Source organism: Heteronotia binoei, chromosome 7 (genome assembly GCF_032191835.1).
Source record: "Heteronotia binoei isolate CCM8104 ecotype False Entrance Well chromosome 7, APGP_CSIRO_Hbin_v1, whole genome shotgun sequence".
Classification (NCBI taxonomy): domain Eukaryota; kingdom Metazoa; phylum Chordata; class Lepidosauria; order Squamata; family Gekkonidae; genus Heteronotia; species Heteronotia binoei.
Window position 1 is genome coordinate 42,197,041 of NC_083229.1, and position 22,721 is coordinate 42,219,761.

Genomic DNA, 22,721 nt, shown 5'->3' on the forward strand with positions numbered 1-22,721 from the left:
TTTGTATTTTTTGATATCATGGTATGTGGTCAGTCAGAGTATCCCAAGGAGCACAGAGAAATAAATCATCTCAAAAACTTTGGGAAGGTAAGTTAGAGTTGTATTTTTGATGCAGAATGCAGTGTAAGCAGTTTTAAGGCCCCCTTGGGAAGAAAAGCAATGTACAAATAGTAAATAAATAGAATATTATAAATATTCTGCATGAAATTTAACTGATTTTCTGCATGAAATTTAACTGATTTTTTAAAAAGTCTCATAAGCTATAAATACTCCATACCTTCTGTCTGGAGATTATTACAATTCAGTGTAAATCACTAATGTTCTCTTGCTCCAGTAGCCAGGAGATGATTGCTGGAGTTTCTTATGCAAACTGGCAGCATGTTCAAACAAAGGTTCAAAATCTCAGTCTCCTGTAGTAGCTTGCTGGGAGAGTTTGGGCCAGTCACACACTTTCAGCCTAACCTACCTTGCAGGATGGTTTTAGAGGATTGACTGGAAAGACAGAAATGTGGCAGGAAGCCCACTTGAAACACACACCACCAACATAAACAAACACAAGAGGCAGAAATGATGAGAGGCTAATAGGACAGCAATTATTATTTATGTTGACAGATTTAACATCAGTGGTACTATTAAATATACATTGACTCTACATAGGAGGGAGCTGAACTTGAAAGTCTGACTTGCCTAAGGTTTCCAAGCAAGCACACTCATTTCCAAAGAATGATTTTAAGAAGATAGTTGTTGGTATGATGCTTAGCTCTAGGGATGCCAGCCTCAAGGTGGGACCTGGGGCTCTCCTGAAATTACAACTCATCCAGTCTACAGAAGTCAGTTCCACTGGAGAAAATGGATGCCTTGGAGGATGAGCACTATGATGTGGTACCCCACTGAGGACCCTGTCCTCCTTAGGTTCCACTTCCACATCTCCAGGAATTTCCTAACCTGATAGTAGTTCTGATAGAGAAGAAGAATTCCAGATTTATACCCCACCCTTCTCTCTGAATCAGAGACTCAGAGCGGCTTACAATCTCCCATGTCTTCTCCCCCCACAGCAGACACCCTGTGAGGTGGGTGGGGCTGAGAGACTCCCACAGCAGCTGCTCTTTCAAGGACAACCTCTGCCAGAGCTATGACTGACCCAAGGCCATTCCAGCAGGTGCAAGTGGAGGAGTGGGGAATCAAACCTGGTTCTCACGGATAAGAGTCCACACACTTAACCACTACACCAAACTGGCTCTCAAGTTTTTGAAAGAAGCTACTCAGTACTGGTGTCTGTGTGTCTAAGAGCTACTTAGGCTTGCAATTGTGTGTGACCTGAGAAGAAAGCAGTGACTGAGTCTTAACCAGATTGGGAATGGCTTCAAGTGTTTAAGGGGGAAGCACAAATTTGTTGTGAATTAAGTGATATTACCTAGCAAGCTTCTGTGCTAAAGCAGCCCATGAGAATGGGTAAAGGTGGGGTACAGGGTGCATTTATTGGCAGGTAATTGAAAATATTAAGATGTTAGTGTGCCAGACTAGCATGTGGGAGACCCAGTTTCAAATCTGTACTGCGGCATGAAAAGCTGCTAGGCAACTTTGGGTCAGTCAGACACTCATAGCCTAACCTACCTCCCAGGATGTGAGGATAGACGAGAAGAAAATCATGCAAACCCCTCTGGGTCCCCAGTGGAGATAACGTGAAGTAAATAAAAAACATTGTATTTGTGTGATAAATAGCTGCCAAATTGATGTGTATTTGTTAAGTCCACCTACAAGGCTATCTGTGATTGCTGTTTTTTCCCTCTCCTCTCTTGCAGTACTCAGGGTTGCTTCCCTTCAATATTTTGAGAAGTCATGGCAAGTGGAGAAGGACCATCTGGTAGTAGCGAAGCAAAAGAGAAAAAATACCTTTCAGTTTTTAAAGAGGAATGGCTGAGCGAAAGCCAGTTCAAAAACTGGCTTCGTAAAAAAGACTTAGAAACAGCAGAATGTGTTTGGTGCCACGGCACAATATCTGTGCGTTATGAGGGGAAAGGTGCAATCATAAATCATGCAAAAGGTATGAAGCACAAAGAGGTGGAAAAACAGTACAGACAGACACCAGTACTGAGTAACTGCTTTCAAAAACAAGATTCTTCAGAAGCAAATCAGGTCACTGCAGCTGAAGTGGTTGAAGTATACCACAGTGTTATGCATCGTCATAGTTATGCTAGTCAGGACTGCACAAATAAACTGTTGCCAAAAATGTTGCCTGATTCCAGCATAGCAAAAATATGTCTTGTGGACGGACAAAAGCTACCAGCATTGTGAAGAATGTTTTGGCTCCCAAATCCGTAGAATTGTTGCTGAAGGACCTGAATGCTGCATACTTTTTTTCTATAGGATGTGATGCCTCCAACAAGGGAAACAGGAAATTCTTTCCTGTGACTATTCCTTACTTTTCTGTAACAAAGGGAATAAAAGAAGAATTACTTGATTTCTACAATGACAATGAGGAGACCAGTGAGGCGATTGCAGCACAACTCTGCAATGTGCTGCAGGACAGTGGTCTCAGTTTAGACAAGAGTGTCATCATACGTTGCTGACAATGCAGCAGTGAATTTTGGAAAACACAAGTCAGTGTTCCAAAAACTTAAGCAGCTTAACAATAGGCTGATAGATGTGGGCTGCAATGCCACGTGCTTCACAATTGCCTTAAAACAGGGAAGAGAGCACTGACTTTTAACTTTGAAGTCTTTATCATGCAAATATATAGTGAGTTCTCATGCTCAGCAAAAAGTACAGACTCCCTGAGGTCCTTCTTTGAGTTTGTTGATATAGAATATAGAGATTTGATTTGGCATGGTCCAACACGGTGACTGTCACTTATGCCTGCTGTTGAACAGGTTCTTCAGTGCTGGCCTGCACTGAGGGCATACTTCCTGTCCTGTGGAGAAGAAGAATGTGAAAAAGTTGTTTGGGAAGGATTCATTCAAGAAAAGGAGTCATCTCCTCCTCTATGTTATATGTACTTTCTACACAATTTGATGGCATTGTTCGACCCTGTTTTAAAAAAAATTGGAAAATGCCAATGTTAGCTGCGTTGAACACCACCAAATTCTGAGTGACCTTTGAGAAAAACTTTAAGGGAGGAAAGAGAAACAGTTCTATGGAAGATCTGCAACAACCATCCTACCCAATGTCTCCGCATCTCAAAGGGCAAAATTCCAAAGAGAAGCAGAGCAGACACTCTCAAGTTGCATTGCCTACCTTGAGAAATGGTATGATTTTGAGAATTCAATTTTCAAAGATATGGCATTGTTCTCACTTGACAGTCCTGTGATTTGGGTGGACTTAGAATCTTGTCAAATCCCTTGATTTTGTCAAATCCCTTGATATCATAGTCACTGACAAGTTTTTTGATGATGTCTGCATTGTTGCAAAATGACAAAAAGAGATTTCCTCACAGGAAGAGAGGATAGACCAGAGATGGGTTCAGATCTTTTGGTGCATTCCAGACAGCGGTGTCTGCCATCTGTTGAAGCGGGTCTCTTTTGCACTGTCCATCCCAGTATCCAATGCCTACTCTGAGAGAGTCTTCAGCTTAATGACACAGCTCTGGAGCAAGGAAAGAAATCAGCTGAGTGATAGCCTTGTTACAGCAGAACTTCAGGTGAAGCTAAATTTCAGACTGTCCTGTGAAGAATTCTGCAACTTTATAAAATCAAATCCAGTGTTGTTGAAAGCAGCAAGAAACAAAGATAAATACCACTTTCTTTCCCAAAAGCAGAAAGCAACATAAACATGACGGGTTCTCTTGTTTGATGTGTGCTGTTTGATTGTTTTTTGTTGCTGTAATTGTTAAATGTTTAAAGCACTTTATGTTTCTTAAATTATGACAGTTTCTCTGGTTTTACTCACTTGACATATGCTGGTTGCTTGGTGTGTGTGAGGTTTTTTTTGTAATGGTTAAATGTTTAAATTAAAGGACCTTATGTTTCTTAAAGCTTTTTGTTATTTATGCACTGGAAGGAGACCTAAATGCCTAAAAATAATGTAAAATGGGGGAAAGGTGGGGGTGGGAAGTGATTTATAACAGTGTTTGACTTTTGCAAAAATGGCCATTGCTTCACAGGAACAGGCAGGTTTGGGAGAGTGCCCAGAAAGTGACATCACATGAGGAGGCGGGGTTTTGGTGCTGGAAGTGACATCACAAAAGTCTCCTGGCTCCACCCCCAAAGTCCTCAGATATTTCCTGAGTTGGACTTGGCAACCCTCATGCTACATCAGAAAACAAAGCGATGCCCAGTTAAGGAAATACCTTTCTTCAAATGTCTCCACTTTGTACAGTAAGATAGGTGGCTTCAGGTTTAGAAAACTTCATCTCAAAATTCCCAGTTCTTGGTGCTGGGCTGAATGTTCCCCTTGGGCTTTTAACTGAAGGGCAGTGTGTGTGTGTTTTCATGTGTGTGTGTGAGAGAGAGCCAGAGGACGAGAAAGAGAGCCGTGGCTGGAATTTTAAGCTGAGGTTTTTATTGTTATTCTGCTGAAAATAAATAAATTAATCTTAATTTGTTAGGTTTTGTAATTTCCATTCTATTTTCTTTTATGCTTTTATGATTGTAAACTGCCTCATAACCTGTACAGACTGAAAATGTGGGATCCCCCCCCCCCCCCCCGTTTAGATAAATTCATTTTCTGATGGCTGGTTTGATACTTGTGCATATTTTTGATTTCTATTATGAGGATAGTGCTCAGGAGAAGGGTTGGGCAGATGTTTCCTGCCTCTGAGCATCTGCAGAGTAAGATTCTGAAATTTAGCAGAATCTCCCTACCTGTCCCTTTTCACTTCAAATTTCTCTTTGATCAAAATGGAATTGGTTCAAAACAGGCTTTGAATTCTAAAAGAACAGGAATGGATTGTTGCCTTTAGGGGTAAATTGGGTAAAAAGGAATTGAAACATTTATCTTAACAATGTTAGTGCGTGCCAGGAGTTTGTGCTGCCCCTGTTTTCATATTTATTAACCAGCAGAGTTATAAAGGAAGTGTGATGGCTGATACTATCATCATTGCTTGACCAAGAGCAGACTCATGGCCCAAAATCTCATCTTAGCTAGAACCCTTCCAGGTTGTCTTCAGCAGGTTTTTGCTCTCTTACTTTGTCTCATATTATCTGCAGATACTAAACAGACAGGGCTGAAAGAGACTCCAGATATCCAGGTCTGGATACACTGTATGAAACTTACTTGAAGGTTAAACCGATCTTTTTTGTGAATGGATTTTTTTTTTTAGTGTTGCAGTCCAAAACTGTAATTAACTGTATTCAGGCAACATGTGTTGATGTATTGTTATTTTGTATAAAATTTAGAAAATAATAAACAGACATGGCTCCTGTAAAGTTTACAGTCAACTCAAACCGTACTACACAAATGCACAGTACTATTACTAAATGCAAAGTGTACCATTATATGCCATCGTATGTGGTTAACTGGTAATATGTTAGCTGTGTATTGTACAGACCGAAGGGCAGGGCATATTTCTAGGATGGAAAACCACCGCCTTCCCAAGATTGCCCTGTATGGCGAACTCTCCACCGGCCATCGAAATAGAGGGGCACCAAAGAAGAGGTACAAGGACTCCTTGAAGAAATCCCTTAGCACCTGTCACATCAACCATCACCAGTGGTCTGACCTAGCCTCAGATCGCAAAGCATGGAGGCACACCATCCACCAGGCTGTCTCTTCCTTTGAGAACACACGCATAGCTGGTCTTGAGGACAAAAGGAGATTGAGGAAGAATCGCACTGCTACAGGACCAACCCTAAATCAGACTTTTCCCTGCAGCCGCTGTGGCCGGACCTGCCTGTCCCACATTGGTCTTGTCAGCCACCAGCGAGCCTGCAGCAAACGTGGACTATTGCACCCTTCTTAAATCTTCGTTCGCGAAGCCAAGCCGAGATTGTACAGACCATGTGAGGGGCATGTGTGCACAAAGATACCTTGTGCACACATTCAACAAGACCCCAGGGCACTCCAGGTCAGGGGTGAGCATGGGCTTTTGCCTTCACAATAGCAGCAAAGAGAAGGCACATTTAGTAATGCTTCTGAAGCGTGGGTTCACTGCCTCTGATGATCTTAGCCTTTATCTGTGTGACCTTACCCTGTGGTCTGTTTTATGGTTATGCTATAGAGTGGTAGAGTGCTGGGAGCCAGATTTTATGTAACCATTATTTGTGTGTATACTTTCTAATATGATATAAATTATCACATGCCAGTAATACTCTTCTGCCATCTGTATTGGCTTAACTGGATTTATTGCTAAATACATGGTTTCTATGCAAGAGATTTTAAAGTTGCCATACGTCAGCAAATAATGTCTCAAAGGGAAATTCTAGCATGAAAATACTTATGTGGGAATTCGTAGTCTAACACACTTGAACTCAAGAGGGACTAGAAGTAACTGCGTCCTTACAAAATACAATTATTCTTGTTCAGATATTTACACTTAGTTTCATCTTGCTTTGAAACAATCCTATTGTAATGGGATCACATACATTTCTGACTGGATCCTTCTCCCCATATTTATTCTCTGAATACTAATACAACACACTTGACCTAGAGTTAGGGTTGCCTGCTCTGGGTTGAAAAATACCTGGAGAGTTTGGGGAGGGGAGGTGGAACCTGAAGAGAGCAGCTTTTGGGGAGGGATTTCAACAGGATAGAAACAAAGTCCACCTTTCCAAAGCTGCCATTTTCTCCTGGTGAACTGGTCTTTGTTGTTTGGAGCTCAGTGGTAATAGCAGGCCTCCAGCCACCACCTGGGGGTTGGCAACACTATCTCAAGTCTTTGTCTTCAGTTTGCATTCTCCCACCACCCACCCTCTTGTATGGGCATTTATTTCACATATACCCTGCAATGTTCCCTCTAGGCTGTGGAGTCTTGCGAGCAAAAATCGTGCTTTGTGAGCTACTGCATAAATTATTGTGCGCTGGGGCCATTTTTCCTGAGACAAAAATGTGTGAGCTGGAGGCTAAAAAATTGTGAGCTAGCTAACACTAACTCAGCTTAGAGGGAACACTGATACCCTGCCTTTCTCCCCAGTGGGAACCACAGCAGTTTACATCATTCTCCACTCCTCCAGTTTCTCCTTGCAACATCTTTGTAAGGTAGGTTAGACTGAGACCAATTTCGCACTAGACCTTTAATCCTGGTTTAACTCTGTCCCCAAGATGACATTCTACACTGAAATCATAGAATCATAAAGTCATAGAGTTGGTTTCTCGGATTCTAGTGTAGAATGTCAGTTTGGGGACAGAGTTAAACCAGGGCAAAAGGTCTAATGTGAAATTGGTCGGAGTGTGTGTGTGACTGGCCCAAGGTCACCCAACAACCTTCCCTGGCAGGTGCAGAGGCTTTGAACCCAGCTCTGCAGATCGTAGTCCGTTTCTGGAGCGAAAAGATAAAAGAGGGCTGGAAGGGCAACCGAGGAGAGACAGTCCACCACGTCACGCTGCCAGCTCAACCTGCTGCACCCCGCCCGCGCGGGAAAGAAACGCCGCTTATTCGCCATCTCCATCTGAAGGCTGCGCTACTGCCGGAGGGATGGGCTGCTCCCAAAAGAGGAAGGGAGGGAGTTTCTCAGTTTCTGTGACCCGCCGGCAGTTGGAGGAGAAGGAGGCGGAGCCGTGACTCACTCAGCCGAGTAGGTATCGAGGCGCTACTCTGCGCGGGAGGAGAGGCGGGGAGGGCGCCAAAGAGGAAGACAGGAATTGACCACCTAACACTGTCCCGCTCCCCCCCCCCCCGCGCACGCGCTCGGCCAGCCCAAAGCGAAATGTCAACAGACTAAAAGCCATCCGTGAGGCTGAGGAAGGCCACACTATGCGTGGCATGCTTTGTTTTAGCACCCTGTCTCCCTCCTATTGGTGAGGGTATATGTACGCTTTTGTGATTGGCTGCCGCGTCCTGTCAATCTAAATCGCTTCGAAGGCCGCTCCTATCGTTCTTCGGTGGGAGGATGTTGGTGTAGTTGTAAAGTGGTCGATGTGGCCATCTTGCTTTAGGGCAGATGTATTTGTGAGGGGGAAAGCTTGAACGGTTGGAAAGAGCTGTAGGACACGGAGGAAAAAGACAAGCGAGAGAACTGATTGCGGGTTGGCAAGAGGGTTCCTTTCTTCTGCATATCAGATGGTGTGCAGTGTTCTCCCGAATAAATCTCGTTAGAACTAATTTAGGTCGTTTTTGACGAACAGCAAATCTCAAGTCAAACTGGCAGAAGCTGGTGTGATTCTGGCAATGAACCTATTCCATCGATTTCACAGACCTCTTTCCCTGATTCCTGGTCTCTGATTTGAGATGCTTCCAACCAGTTAGAAGCTTGGTTTAATAACGGAATAATGATTAAATAATAGGGAATGGTGGCGAGAAAAGGAAAGTGTGGATGAGTTTTGCAATGCGCGGTCTGAATTAGATATCCTCCCTGAATAGAGATCGCCCCGTCCCTTTAGCTGATCAAGTGTAGAGCTAATTTATTATTACATATTAACAAATCAAAAACAAAGAAATCTCCCACTGGAGTGGACTGATTCCTTCACATTTTCATAGAAAATCATTGAGTTCTAAATAGTTATATTTCTACCCTGTTTTTCTTCCCAGTGTCCCTTCCCAATAAGCATACTAGGGTTGCCAAGTCCAATTCAAGATATCTGGGGACTTTGGGGGTGGAGCCAGGAGACTTTGGGGGAGGAGCAAGGTTGTGACAAGCATAATTGAACTCCAAAGGGAGTTCTGGCCATCACATTTAAAGGGACCACACACCTTTTAACTGCCTTCCCTCAGTTGGAAATAATGATAAGGGTAGCTTCTTTGGAGCTCATAGAATTGGGCCCCCTGGTCCAATCTTTTTGAAACTTGGAGGGTGTTTTTAGGAGAGGCGCTGAATGCTATGCTGCAAATTTGGTGCCTCTACCTCAAGAAAAAGCACCCCCCAAGCCCCAGAGACCTGTGGATCAATTCTCCATTATACTTTATGGAAATCGGCCTCCATAGGGAATAATGGAATGCCGAGATGTTTCCAACCCCCCCCCCCCTGCTTTCTGATGACCCTGAGGTTGGGGGAGGGCTGCCAAACCGGGGGATCCCCTGTCCCCACCTGGGGATTGGCAACCCTAAAGCATAGTTTCTTTCCTCCATTCTTTTCTCACAACAACTTTGTGAATTCATGGCAGAGTTTGGATTTGAACTTGGGTCTCCATATCCAGCCTGCAGAGGGAGTTCTCCCAGAATTACAACCAATCTTCAGACTACAGAGATCAGTTGCCCTGGAAAAAATGATCACTTCAGAAGGTTGGGTTCTATGACATCGCATCCCCACTGAGCTCCCTCCCCTCCCTACACTGTGCCCCTAGGTTCCTAACCTGGAGCTTGTGATCCCAGCCCAGCATTCTACCCAGTGCACTGGCTGTCATTCAGTGGCATTATCCACCTTTTCTGGATGCCCTTCTTTGCCATGGCCTTCACATCACTAGCCTGAAAGAAAGTTCACACAGATGTCGTAAGTAGTGTTGCTTCATCCCTTCCCTTCCCTGTGCATCTGTGGCTGACTTTCATATTGCTGGATTTAGTCTTGCGCAGACTGGTTTGGCTAGTCAAAAGTATGCATGTTTATCAATGGTCAGTCTGGTGGCAATATCTGAAGATGATCCTGGTGGATATTTAACTGGATGCCCGTGAAGATTAAAACCTAAAAGCAAAGCAGAGCAAAATGGCTTAAATCTGCCACTGAGTATCAACACAATGCCAGGATTGTGGTCTTTTGATGTTTAACAGAGAAATAGGAATGTGCTCATTATGGTAAATTCAAATATTTAAATACCTGAACTGGTTTTATTAAGCTTTAAGTATAAAGCGTGGTGAGACATAATTTCTAAGCTAGGGTGGATATTTCTGGGTGGAGCCTCTATCTGCTCTTTAGATGTTGGAGGTACTGACCATGTTGCTTTCATTTGATTGGTTTGCTTTATCTTGCTTAGCCAAACAAGCAGTACCTCCATGCCCTCGCTTGTTATTGTTGACTGAGTTTATTTGATCTTGGGTTAATTCATTGCACCTTTTAAAGAAGGCATGTTATGTTGAACCCTCTGTGATAAAGCCATACAGAACTCAGGTCAGTACTGTCAAATAAGAGAGCAGTAAAAATGAAGAGCAGAGCAATCTGGGAATTATTATGTAAATGCAACATGTTTCATATTTTATACATGAGAGAAGTCCATCTCTCCTCCAGGGACAGAATAATTTTTGTATTTTAAAATGTTGGTAATGCAAGTGTGCACCATTTAAACAACTCAGAATGAATCTTTAATGATAGGTATTACCATGAATCAATAAGATTCATTCAGGTAAACATACTATACCAATCTCAGTTAGGAATGCCACGCCATGCTGCTTTAGATTACTTCTGTGGTTTATGGAGGGAGAATATTGTCCCAATTGTCCGATTGGGGATTTGGTTACCAAACAATTTGTGAAATGTTTGGCTGTTCCTCCTTTCTCTTTGCAAAGCAGGTGATCCGGGCAAATTGTAAATTGAAAGCAGACGTGCAGCCATTTCCCAACACATTAGCAGAAATTTTAGTGCCGATGATCACAAGACAGTGATAACATTTGCTAGGGTAGAAGTTCTACACAAACCTCGGCCAATTTTATTTCTGATCCAAGCTGTAGCATTTGCTATTTTCATTTTCCTAGCGCTTTCAAGTAAAATATGCCAAATTGTATGTTTGCTTTGTGATGTGGACCAAGAAATCATTAACTTTTACTGTTCTACCTACAGCAGGATTTGAATATGGGCTTGTAGAATTGGCGCCACATACACTATCTAAATATGGGGGCTTGGCTGTTGTTATGGGTTGTTTGATTCCAGATACTATAAAAAAGAAATGTATCACAAATGTGATAACATGTATTGTACCAACTGATCTTTAAAATGTAGAAATTGGCTCTTTGCCAGGCATAGGTGTTTGGTAGAGAATTGGAAGCAGAAGCTGTGTTACAAATGGCTTCACAACGCTTGAGAGATGATGGTGTCTATAAACTCCCAGAACTGATACAGAGAAACACAGTTGAGATGTGTAATAAAGTTCACTGGAAAGGCATTTCTCACTCTCTAGTGCCATGTACATTTCATTGTGGTTGGCTACGATAGATAAGGTAAAACATTAACCAAGCTGAAATATAAATTTAGGAAAGTACCCTATGTGAGGGAAGGTTTAATACTGTGTCCATTCCTGGAACAAAAGTCCCATCTCTGACTTGTATAATGTCTCAGTGAGTGACTTTCATATCTGGTCTTGGGTAGTAGAGTTTATTATCTATAGTTGCTAAGGATTCTGGAGACTATTGTAGGTTTGATGCTGAGTTCATAATAAGTGTAGCCATTGAGCTTTCACTGTCATTCCAGGTGAGCTAAGAATGCATTCCAGAATGTCTCCATTACACTGTAGGAAATAGTGATGGTGCCAAGATGTTTTCCCTTTGCGATCTTGTCAGGGAAGAATCCTTGATTAGCTTCTGAGGAGCCCCCATCCCAAGTTCCTTCAAAGATACTCTGAAATTTTAGTACACTTTTTAATTCTTGCTCTTACCCCAGAGACTCTGGGCTATTCTCCCTTCCCCCTTTTATTGTCACAACAACTCTGTGTGGCTTGTGAGTTTAAGAGGGAGTGCCTGACCTGAAGCTTTGTGGTTGGCTGGGGGTTTGAATCCAGATCCCAGCCAGATATGCTAACCACTGTGTTACAATATATAACCTTGTCTATAAATAACTCAGGATTGTAACTATGAGTAAGTAACATCAGGCATTTCCATATATAAACAAGCCGTAGTCTGAGGAAGATAAAGGTGGTGTTAATCTGCCATACAATAGCTGCTTCTTGGAACAGGCACAGATTTAAATAGAAAGTTCTGGACAGAACTACATGTTACATATAAACTTCCAAGTAATGAACACCCCCTCCTTTTTTTCTTTTGCTGGACTAGCAAGTAAGGTAATGGTTAGAGTGCTTAGGCCTCTCTCTGCTCTATATCACTCCTCTATCCTACTAAGCAACTTCCTCCTGTAGATTTTCAAATGAGAAGGGAGGGAGGACAGTGGATCTAGGGAAAGATTACATTGCACTGCCCTGCTACCCGCTTTCTCTACTCCCAGTTGCGCTTTCTCTAAGAAGCTTTTCCGTTACAAAAGACCATCAAGGCTAGGCTACCGCTGCATACGCTTGTGAGTAATTTTGTGGTTTGTAATTTATATTTAAAATTAAAGAGTGATGATATTTTTTTTTTGCTATATTGCTTTGGAGCCCAAAGTAGATTGCCTTTAGTCTGGTTTGGCAGATCACAGTTTTAGTTATGAGACACTGTTGAGCTAGTTGTGTTTGTAGGAAAGGACATGTATTGTTTTCAATAGGATTGTGATGCTTGAAATAAGAGATAATCCTTTAAAATCAGGCACATCTGGCAGCCCGGTCTGTCGTCTGCAGCAAATCCATCAGCCTTGACTTGGAGAGCTGCCATCAGGCAGTGGTAAACTGAAAAAGCATTCTCAGGCCACACCTGTCTCTCCCATATGCCCCTTCCATACCAAAATTATTTCTCCAAGCATGGCAACAAGTAGGCTTCCATACACCCAGTTGCTAGCGGTTAGCCATCCAGCATAAAGGCTCCTTCTTCCATTTTCTTCATGAGCTTCTGAGGAACTTGGGGGGAAAGGAGGGGCATTCATTCTGTTTTCTGCAAAAGCCCATCTTAAAGTCAGAAAAAAACATTCTTTCCCCATAGCTTATCTGATGTTCATAAAGAATTTGGGAGTCCTCTCCCCTCCCCTCCCATTGCAGAAGCAATGAGGTCCTGTTTGCACTTTTAGACCGATTCCCCACTAGGTTTGTTCCAACGTCAGAGCTCTTTTTCCTCCCATGCTTCTGTCTGATTTCGCATGAGATGCTGTGGGGCTGCAACTTGCCTCACATCTTTCTCGTGGCAAGCAGAAATCAGTTTCCAGAGGACCTTGCTTGCTGCGGGAAAGAGGCGAGGCAAGTCATGGCCCTGTGGCAGCTTGTGTGAAATTGGATGGAAGACCTGGGGGAAAATAACAAGTCTAGTGGGGAATCAGTCTCTAAAGCAGAAAGGGAGGGAAACGACCCCATTCACCATCCAAGTTCTCTGGAGTAAGAAAGATGAAGGCTTTTCATGGTGAACTTCTGCATACGACAGAATCAGAGTACTTAAAAGCATGATGTGAAAGCAGGGGAAAGATCATTCTCTTCTGAGTTCTGGCACCGACGCAGGACTTGGAGGGTAGGGAGAGTCTTGTGATGACCACAATAAATCCAAATGTAGCAAATCCATACATTCTGCACTCAAATGAATCCTCCTTCACCCGTCTCTGATTTGTTGACAAAACCATCATGTGGAAGTTTGTCAAGGAGTTTGCTGAAGCGAAAATACTATTTTGTTGGAAAACTTTGTTACCCATCAGATATTTAGAGCGGAAACTGGTAACTCACTAGCTACGTGCTTAAAAATGTGCCACACAGGCTTGCCAACTTAACATAACATAAGAGAAGCCATGTTGGATCAGGCCAATGGCCCATCCAGTCCAACACTCTGTATCACACAGTGACCAATACACACACACACACACACACACACACACACACTGTGGCTAATAGCCACTGAAGGACCTCTGCTCCATATTTTTATCCAAACCCCTCTTGAAGCTGTCTATGCTTGTAGCCACCACCACCTCCTATGGCAGTGAATTCCACATGTTAATCACCCTTTGGGTGAAGAAATACTTCCTTTTATCCGTTTTAACCTGTCTGCTCAGCAATTTCATTGAATGCCCACGAGTTCTTGTATTGTGAGAAAGGGAGAAAAGGACTTCTTTCTCTACTTTCTCCATCCCATGCATAACTTCTGGTTGGGAAATTTCTGGAGATCTTGGGATAAAGCCTGGGAAAGGTGGGGTTTGGGGAGGGACCTCAATAGGGTATAACGCCACCCTTTAAAGCAGCCATTTTCTCCAGGGGGACTGAAGTAATTCCTGTCCCCATATGGAGGTTGGCAACCCAATACAAGATTGCTCCATGTGCATTGGGAGTCAGTAAATCGTAAAGTCTCTCGGTGTGTAAGTCACTTACCAGATGAAGGGTAAGCGAAAAGCATGGCAGTGTCATATTGCTGAATGACCAGTGGCTTCTTAAGTGGTTAAAGCTGCCATGGGAATAATTTCTAAATACAAAACACATCTGTTCCTGAACATTGCCCGTCAAAGAAAGACGCTAGTTTCTTTGGGTATTTCTCCCCTTTAACCCCTGTGAATAATCACACTGCTTTCTTCTGGATACGTATAATTTGGTGCACTGTGTAATCCATATCTAAATCTCAGCACCCTTTGATGGTCCCTAGATTGTAACACTGTAAAAACCATTAGGGTAACAATGTTTTAGAAGCTTTAGCTGATTTTGAGAATGTGAGATCTCTGACCTTTATCACCGGGGCTTTCATTTACATTCTTCCTTTCTGCATTAAAGGAAATAAATGCATAAGGCGTGTGTGTATTAAGGATTAAAGAGGGAATTGAACCGTTCCCATACCTTGTTTGCTGTTGATATCCTTCATCACTAGGGCAGAGGAAATAATTGCCTCTGTAAGCTTTTGACTTTATACATAGAAGTATGCAGAATTTTTGACATGGTGTAACAGCAGCAGATGCAGTGTAGTTTTCAGTAATGCTCCACATGGCACAGCTTCTGTATTTCTGCTCAGGCTGTTTAGATAATATGATCAGCCTGCTGGATCTGTTATCTCCTGGCATTTATTTCACCAAAGTTGGCCAATGTATAAATCAATGACATCAGCCCAGGATAATCAGAAGATGTGAAACAGGCAAGCCCCACCCCCCACCCGTGGTCTAATGTGTGCTCACGGAGCATGTGGCATGAATGGGTCGCTCTAAAGTTAAAGGTGTAACTGGAATATTTTCTGGCATTGTGGTTATGGTTTGAGTGACAGAGCCTTGCCCAAACAGAAGGAAAGTTGGTGGTAGAAGATGTTGCTAATTGGAGTTGCTAACATGCATGGAAAGCATGCAGTGTGCTCCCATGGTCTGTTGTGCCATGACCCTAAACGTTTGCAATATTATTAAATATTTACATCCTACTTTTCCTCTTGGTTTAAGGTGGCTTACAATAGTAGTTAAAAACATCCCCACATAAAACCTAAGATAAAAAAGCAAACCTCACATCCCTCCCCCCTCCACTTTAGAAAACGCAGCAGCAATACTGATAGGCTCTTAAGTCAGACATACTGAGAAGGTGATGCTGAGGTATGCACTGAAGGCCTATTGTAGGTCAGCGTGAAATAACAAAAACATGTGCTGTTCAATATGTTTACAGTAAAGGCATCTATTAGAGGTTATGAATGCTTGGATCTTAAGAAGGGTGAGTGTGGTCATACTAGAGGAAGGCAGCTAGTTTCTCTGCCTACCTCCTCCCAGTGCAACCGTCTGTGCTCCCCCTCCCCTTGTGCCCCTGCAAGGTTATTTATGCTCAGAAACAGTGTATGTGTATGCAGAACCCATACAAGTGTATGTATAGTTCCCATATCTGCAGTCAGGACCAGAGTATTTCCCAGGGTTCCCAGTGCACAGACAAACTTTCAGCATGCAAGTTCATGTTCACAGATGAGTTATTCATAAATGACTGTCCAGCTTTCCAAAGAAAGATATTGCACCAGAGGTTACTTTGTGCAGATCCCATCAAAGCCCAGAGCTGTTCAGTTTTCTGAAGAACATAAGAAATGGAATCCTAGGCAGAAGCACTCCAGTGTGAGCCCTTGATTTCATTGATCTTAGACTGGAGACATTGTCTAGGATTGCACTAATAGAAACCTAGAAATGTATCATTTCTGTTGAAGATGCATGTAGAGAGTTTTCAATGATAGCAAACTCTTGACTTGCTGCTTGAAAACTTAGCTTGTTGGATTAACAACAGCACATCCCTAATTCTTCTGTGTTGCAAAGAACTGCCTTTCAAGATTTCATTATCTTTACTATCAAAAACATTTGGTATCAATAATTTAAGCATCTTCTGTGCTTGAAGAACCAAAATGCATTATACAAGATCCAGTTTAATTTTCATGAAATTTTGTATGCCTATAGATATTGCTATGTACAGTGGCAGTCCCTTTGGACCTTATTATTCTTATTAATCATTTATATGGGCCCATAAATGTACAAAGCACAGTGCCATGTGTTTTATAGCTCTTATATTCATTTTTATTATTTTAGTCATTCACAATATGTTTCTTTTTATTAATGAAAGGGAATGTGTGATCCCTGAAATAGTGAGAATTAAGCAATAAATTCCCTCAAAATGTAGAAATAATGGATTCTTCATGAGTAGTGAGTTCAAATATATTCTCAGTGAGGCTGCACATAAATTATACAACTTTTTGTAAAGTAATTTGAGAACTATCCTTCAGTTTGTAATGGGGGGAAATTCCATCATTCAAAATAGAGGAACCTCATTGTGTTACATCATTTCTTCTCTATGTTGCACCTCCTTACACTTAAAGTTCACTGGGGCAGATCCAGGGCTTGTGGCATGAGAAATGCGTAGGCTTAGGAGGAGTTTAACCTTAGAAGGCACATTGACCTCCTGCTGTTTTGCAGTGGTTTATGGGTTACAGGCTTTTCATGTTATAAGTCTGTTTAATTTACCAAAGGAGTTCCAACAGAGAATCATCCTCTGTCACTTGATGAGAATAGCAGCCACTGGGTAGGATTCTATGGATCTGTTCTGTCAAACAGATCTGTTCTACACGTCCCTCTGGTGCAAGGTTCCATTCCCTGATTCAAGAAGCTTTTCTGCCAGAGGAAGGTGTTACTGTTAGCGGAACAAATCCAGAGAAACCAACCCTGTGTCTTCAAAGCTCTATGTAGCATTAAGGAGCATATTACGACCACACCCCTGTGTCATGCACAGACAAGTCTTTCTAGGAGGAAGAGCTTTTTAAGGGGCAAATCATGGAGGCTGGATGGGGACCAGTAGGTGGGATTGCTGGTTGAAGCCATGGTGTAGTTAGCTTCACTTCAGACATTTTTGTTACATTGGTATTTGTGGATGCAAGAAAATCATTTTGGGTGCTACCAATTGTAGACAGATAGGTGGATGGTCTTCAGACATGGTTAAGTTACTGGTTTTAACTAGGGCTGCTAAGTACTTGATTGTCTGGTGTAAACAAATCTGCATGCTACTAAAACTGTCAGCGGCAATCCCATTTGGGGAAAGTGACAGAAGTGACACAACCAGTTTAAAAAGCAGATTTATCACAATGTTTAGGCGAGGCCATTTTCATCTTCATCCTCTGTTAGAGCAACTCACCGGAACCAAAATATCTTCAAAAATAAACAACAGACTTTTAGTCCCACTGATTAAAATTGGCTCCAACTGATTAATCAGCTAAAACTTCAGTTGATTACTAATTAAAACTTGCAACTCTACTTTTAAGAAGTATACAGCTTTGAGCATGTTAGGTGCTATAAAAGGAAATTTATGGGGATGTGTGAACCACATGACAGCTTTACTTTGATATGTGCACCTGTATTGGTGCCAGCTATCAGTTCTCAGGATGTGTTCATATGTAACACAGATGCATGTGTAAAGCTCACATGTGATGGCATACCTAGGGCTTTCCCTCTCTGTAGCCACAGGTGCACTTTTTAATACTTTTCTTTCCGTTCTCAAACCCAAGAGAAATTAAGTGTTAGGCTTTGCAGACAAAATTCCCTTTGCAGGAAACTTTGAAGTTCTTTGAAAGGAATCATTGGGGTACAGCGACAACTATAGTAGTCCTGGTTTCAAAGCAATAAGCACCCCTGCCTTTAGATCCTGCCAGCTATAAACTCTTCATGCCAAGTCTAGGACTGTGCCAACTGTTTCCCTGATTTTGCTTCCCTCTGGCAGTTTGTTTCCTGGCTGATGCTCATGTGCCGTTTTTTCCTTCTCTTTCAAGTGTTCATCTAGTGGTTGTGATAATGTGAGGAGATTATGTAGCCATTTGTATTTGGTTATGTGATGATGTCATAGTGCTAACTCAGAATGTAGACAGTGCTTCGTAGATCATATTACCATAACTACGTGTTTGAATGGTCAAACACTTTTATCTCTGTTGACCAGGGCTTTTTTTGAGTAGGAATGTACAGGAGTGCAGTTCCAGTTGGCTTGGTGTCAAGGGGTGTGTCTTAATATGCAAATGAGTTCCTGCTGGACTTTTTCCTGCAAAAAAGCCTTGTGTGAAACAATGGTGACTTCATGGGTGTGGCCTAATATGCAAATGAGTTCCTGCTGGGCTTTTCCTACAAAAAAGTCCTGCTGTTGACAATTCCTCCCCCTCCCACAGTCTCTGGAAGGGGGGGGGGGTGTTTTTGGCATCCACAGAAAGGCTTCTGATGCTTCCTGATATGTCAAGGCATAACCAAAAATGGTGGTTAGCAGCTTGTTTTCCCAAGAATTTCTCTTTCTCTCTCTCAGTACATATACTAAAAGAAAAATGTATAAATAATAAATACTTTCTGCTTTACTTGCTGTCAGTTTGGAGTTTTTAGCAATGAGTACATTGAGAAGAGGGTTGAACGCATTCCTTGTTCAATTAAAAAAAACAATGAAAAGCCCTTTCAGCTTAATAAAGGGCCAAGAGTTTTCTTTTCAATGTACTTGGAGAATCAAAAGCCCTTCCCTCTTACCTGCCCATAGAACACGGGTATGAGGTTTCTACAAAAACCATTCCTGAGTTGAATTCATAAATAATAAATATATTTTCTTATTAATCCATATTTTAGTTTAACTTGAGCTCATAGCAAGTTACTTCCTCAGGGAATGCAGAATTTTTTACAAGGGAAGGTGGATGAGCCACAGCAACCCCCCCCCCCGCCCCCGGGAATTAAATTGTGAAAACAATCTTGGTTTCATACATGCTAATATAGATCTGTTATTCCCTTTCCACATCTATCACAAGACGTTTTAAATTGTGGCTGATCTTTTATGCAAATAGCTGTCTTATTAGACATTGCGGCTGTATGTGCTAATGTCTCTGTGGGTTTCTTGGGAGCTTGCTATCTAACCATCAAAGCCGTTGAAGTGAATGATGATTACGGCAACAGCTTTGAAGAACAAAGAAAAGTCACAGCAATTTTAGAGGTCCTGGTTGCCACAAAATATGTGACAGCTTGAACCACACAGACTTCCGGGAGGGTCTCTGTGGCTTGTATTAACTAGGGCAAACTTGGGGGGGGGAGTGATCCCCCTACCCTGTTTTATGATTTGTCGGCTGTTACCCATAATGCAAGCCTCTTTATATTGCTGACATTTTGTTGCAAAACGTTGCAAGGCTGTTGAAATTGCAAAAGGCAAATAAAAGAAATAGTTTACCCAATAAAATAAACAGTAAGCCATGAAATGGATGTTGGACATAAAAAGTTTACATCATCTGTTCTGCTAGGTTAAATAGTGACTTCAAATATTGTTCCTGTGGCCCTGGCATAAACACAGCATGAAAAACAGCTTCCTTTTCTCTTGTCTGAAATATGATGAAATTAAAGATGGGACAGACAAGAATGATAAAGGCAGCTAGTATTGTTCTCATTGCATCACTTTTATGAGTATGCTCTTATCTATGGTCTGAAGCTGTATAGTTTGTATACCAATGTAATGATTGTGAGTTCCCCCAAAAGAATCTTAGGAACTGTAATGTGATAAATACACTAACAGTCGCCTGCTAGAGATTCCTAGTCCTCGGGACCTCAAAGAATATTTCCCAGGCTTTCTGGAGAAGGGATGATTTTTGAACCAGTTTCCACCTGTAGCATGAATAGGTCTCTGGTGTGTGTGTTTACAAAGTTAAAGGATTAATATAAGAGCTTATAGCTGCCACAGAATCTGCACAGCATAGAGATTATGAAGCATTTTTACTTGGGGACAATTTTAGTACTTTTGCAAATGGTAAGATCCATATTTAGCTTGGGTCTTTCACATCTGGCTTTGAACAGCACGTAGAATACTTTGGTCAATATTGGTGGAGAAGCATTTTCTTTTTGGAATCCTGTAGGGCACTAAGGTGTGCCTAGAGCTGTTCCAGGTGGAGAGCCTGGCAGATCCAAAGCAAAAGAATATTATAGAAATGTCAGTTTAGTTTAGTTTCATAGAATCATAGAGTTGTAAGATACCTACAGGGTCATCTAGTCCACCCGCTGCACAATACAGGAAATTTACAAATACCTCCCCCCCACACTCCAAGTGACCCCTGTTCCGTGCCCAGAAGATGGCAAAAAACCTTTAGGATCCCTGGCCAAACTGACCTGGAGAACGATTGCTTCCTGAGCCCGAAGTGGCAATTAGTATTTCTCTGGGCATGTAGAAAGTGCCTTGAGTACAAGGCACCCAAATGGGAGAGCACTCATAGCTTGATATCCTTAATCCAGGGGAGTGGAAAACAAGGAAGCAAGGTTCCAATGAAGGATCATACATATGTCCTATAAAAGATTAATGAAACCTATGATATGTGAAACAGAGGTGATTTGCATGTAGCTTGGCAAATTATCAACAAAAGAAGTCAGATTCATTGTGCTATGTAAAATTTCATGCATAAGGTAAGGATATGTATCCAGGAATTAACTAAATTAAATCTGAATCAAATATTGTCTTTTTTGTTACAATATCTTTAATATAAACTAATGTGTGATAAAAAGAATAACATTTGGCAATCTTTGGGAATATTTGGATATTTAGAGTTATTCTGGTATATTGCCTTTTTCAAAGGCAGCAGAAGTGGCAGTGAGGGACTTTAGCAGATAGTCTAAGTGATCAGGTCAACTTCTAACCAGAATAATTAGCAGCTGCTAATTGTGGGTCTGATTTGGCTGAAAAGTAGCTTAAAAATCTTGAATAAGTAAAATGCATGCATATTGTGGTATTCTCTGTGATGTATTCATTGTTTAGAGCAATTTTATCTTTTTTCTTATAGAGACCAAGGCAAAATGGGTAGAAAAGATGCTTCTGCTGCAAGAACTCCTGTTGATCAGTACAGAAAACAGATAGGTAAAAATGTACTTTAAATACACTACTCTCTCCTAGTATCTCCCCCCACTTCTCATACTGTGATTGTGATATACATTCCTAGAGAAATATAGTGTGGCTAAAGCAGACTATTCACTGCCTTTTGCCAGTGCTGACAGTGTTCTGAATTCTATCTCTTTTCTTTGGTAATCTCCTCTAGTGTACTAGGAAATCAGCTAAAATGCGATTTGAAGCTCTGCTGCACAACGTGGTTTGTTGTAACTAGGGTAGCTGCATGTAATGCATCTCAATTAAATTAAGCTCTGGTAAGAGTGGCTTACAGATGAACATTAAGAAGACAAACATAATGACTACTGGAGAGTTAAGCAACCTTTAAGGGTGACAGTGATGGAATAGAAATGGATAGGGATGTCAACCCCCAGCTAGGGGCAGGGCATCCCTGAGTTTGGAGCCCCTCCTTCCACTTCAGGCCTATTGGAAAGTGGGGGGGGGGATGGTCACTAGGTGCTCCATTATACCTTACAGAGACCAGTCCCATTAGGGTATAATGGAGAATCAATCTGTAGGCATCTGGGGCTCTGTGGGGGCTGTGTTTTGAGGCAGAGACACCAAATTTTCATCATAGCTGCCAGTGCCTCTCCTTAAGAAAACCCTAAGTTTCAAAAAGATTGGACCATGGAGTCCAGTTCTATGAGACCCAAAAGAAGATGCCCCCATCGTCCATTATTTCCAGTGAAGGGAAGGCATTTAAAAGGAACATGGTCTCTTTAAAAGTGATGGCCAGAACTCAGCTTTGGAGTTCAATCGCACTTCTTCCCTCCCTTCTCCCAGAGGCTTCTGAAAAGCCCCCTGCTGGCTTGTCTGCTTCATCTGGCAACCCTAGAAATCATGGAAGATTTTCTGTTCCTTGGCTCCATCATCAACCAAAAGGGACTGTGACCAAGGCAGCAGGAAAAGAGGAAGACCCAACTCATTTAAGGAAGCCACAGCTGTCAGTTTTCAAGGGCTGAGGAAGGCTGACAAAGACAGGACATTAATTCATAGAGACCCCTTAGGTCAGTAGCAACTTGATGGCCCTGAACACACACACACAAGAGTAGCTTGACAAATGGGGTGTGTGCATACATGCAGAGTTTGGACTTGTAATGGATCAAGCATTGATAGCTTCAGCAAATTTTCCACATTATCTTGTGGCATTGCAAAGGGCCCCAAAGACAGGGAGTTTCATTGTGCAGAAGCTCAACAGTGAAATGAAAACACTGAAATGCAGCAACAGAACCAATTAACATTATGCGAAAAGCTTGTACTGGTCTCTTTAAATCTTCCCTCCAGGAATTACATACATTATACAAACTATCACTGGTTCAAATTCATACAGTAGGCTAAATAATATCAACCAGAGTAACAAACACTGTACATTGCTAGCTTTTCCCTGACAAAAAATTACGTACACCACTTCATGCTTCTTATGAAGTTCATAGGATGCTAGTAGCACAAAAGTTCATCATTAGAGCTGTGGACCAACTTCCAAGGTTGGCTCCAAAACAGAGCAAAGCATTTCTTCTATTCAGAACTAGTGATCAGGTATGTGGAGCAGAAAATACACTGAGCTGGTGTATAGAACAGGA

General features: G+C 42.0%; 1 protein-coding gene across 1 annotated transcript in view; it reads left to right on the forward strand.

The window, feature by feature from the left end:
* The first annotated feature begins 7,549 nt into the window (after positions 1-7,549).
* The window catches only part of TRIQK (triple QxxK/R motif containing), a 66,760-nt gene continuing 51,588 nt past the window's right edge, over positions 7,550-22,721 (forward strand). The window contains exons 1-2 of the mRNA XM_060243510.1: positions 7,550-7,667; positions 21,041-21,114. Coding sequence (XP_060099493.1) covers positions 21,054-21,114 — 61 coding nt within the window. The 5' untranslated portion in view covers positions 7,550-7,667; positions 21,041-21,053. The remainder of the gene's footprint in view (positions 7,668-21,040; positions 21,115-22,721) is intronic.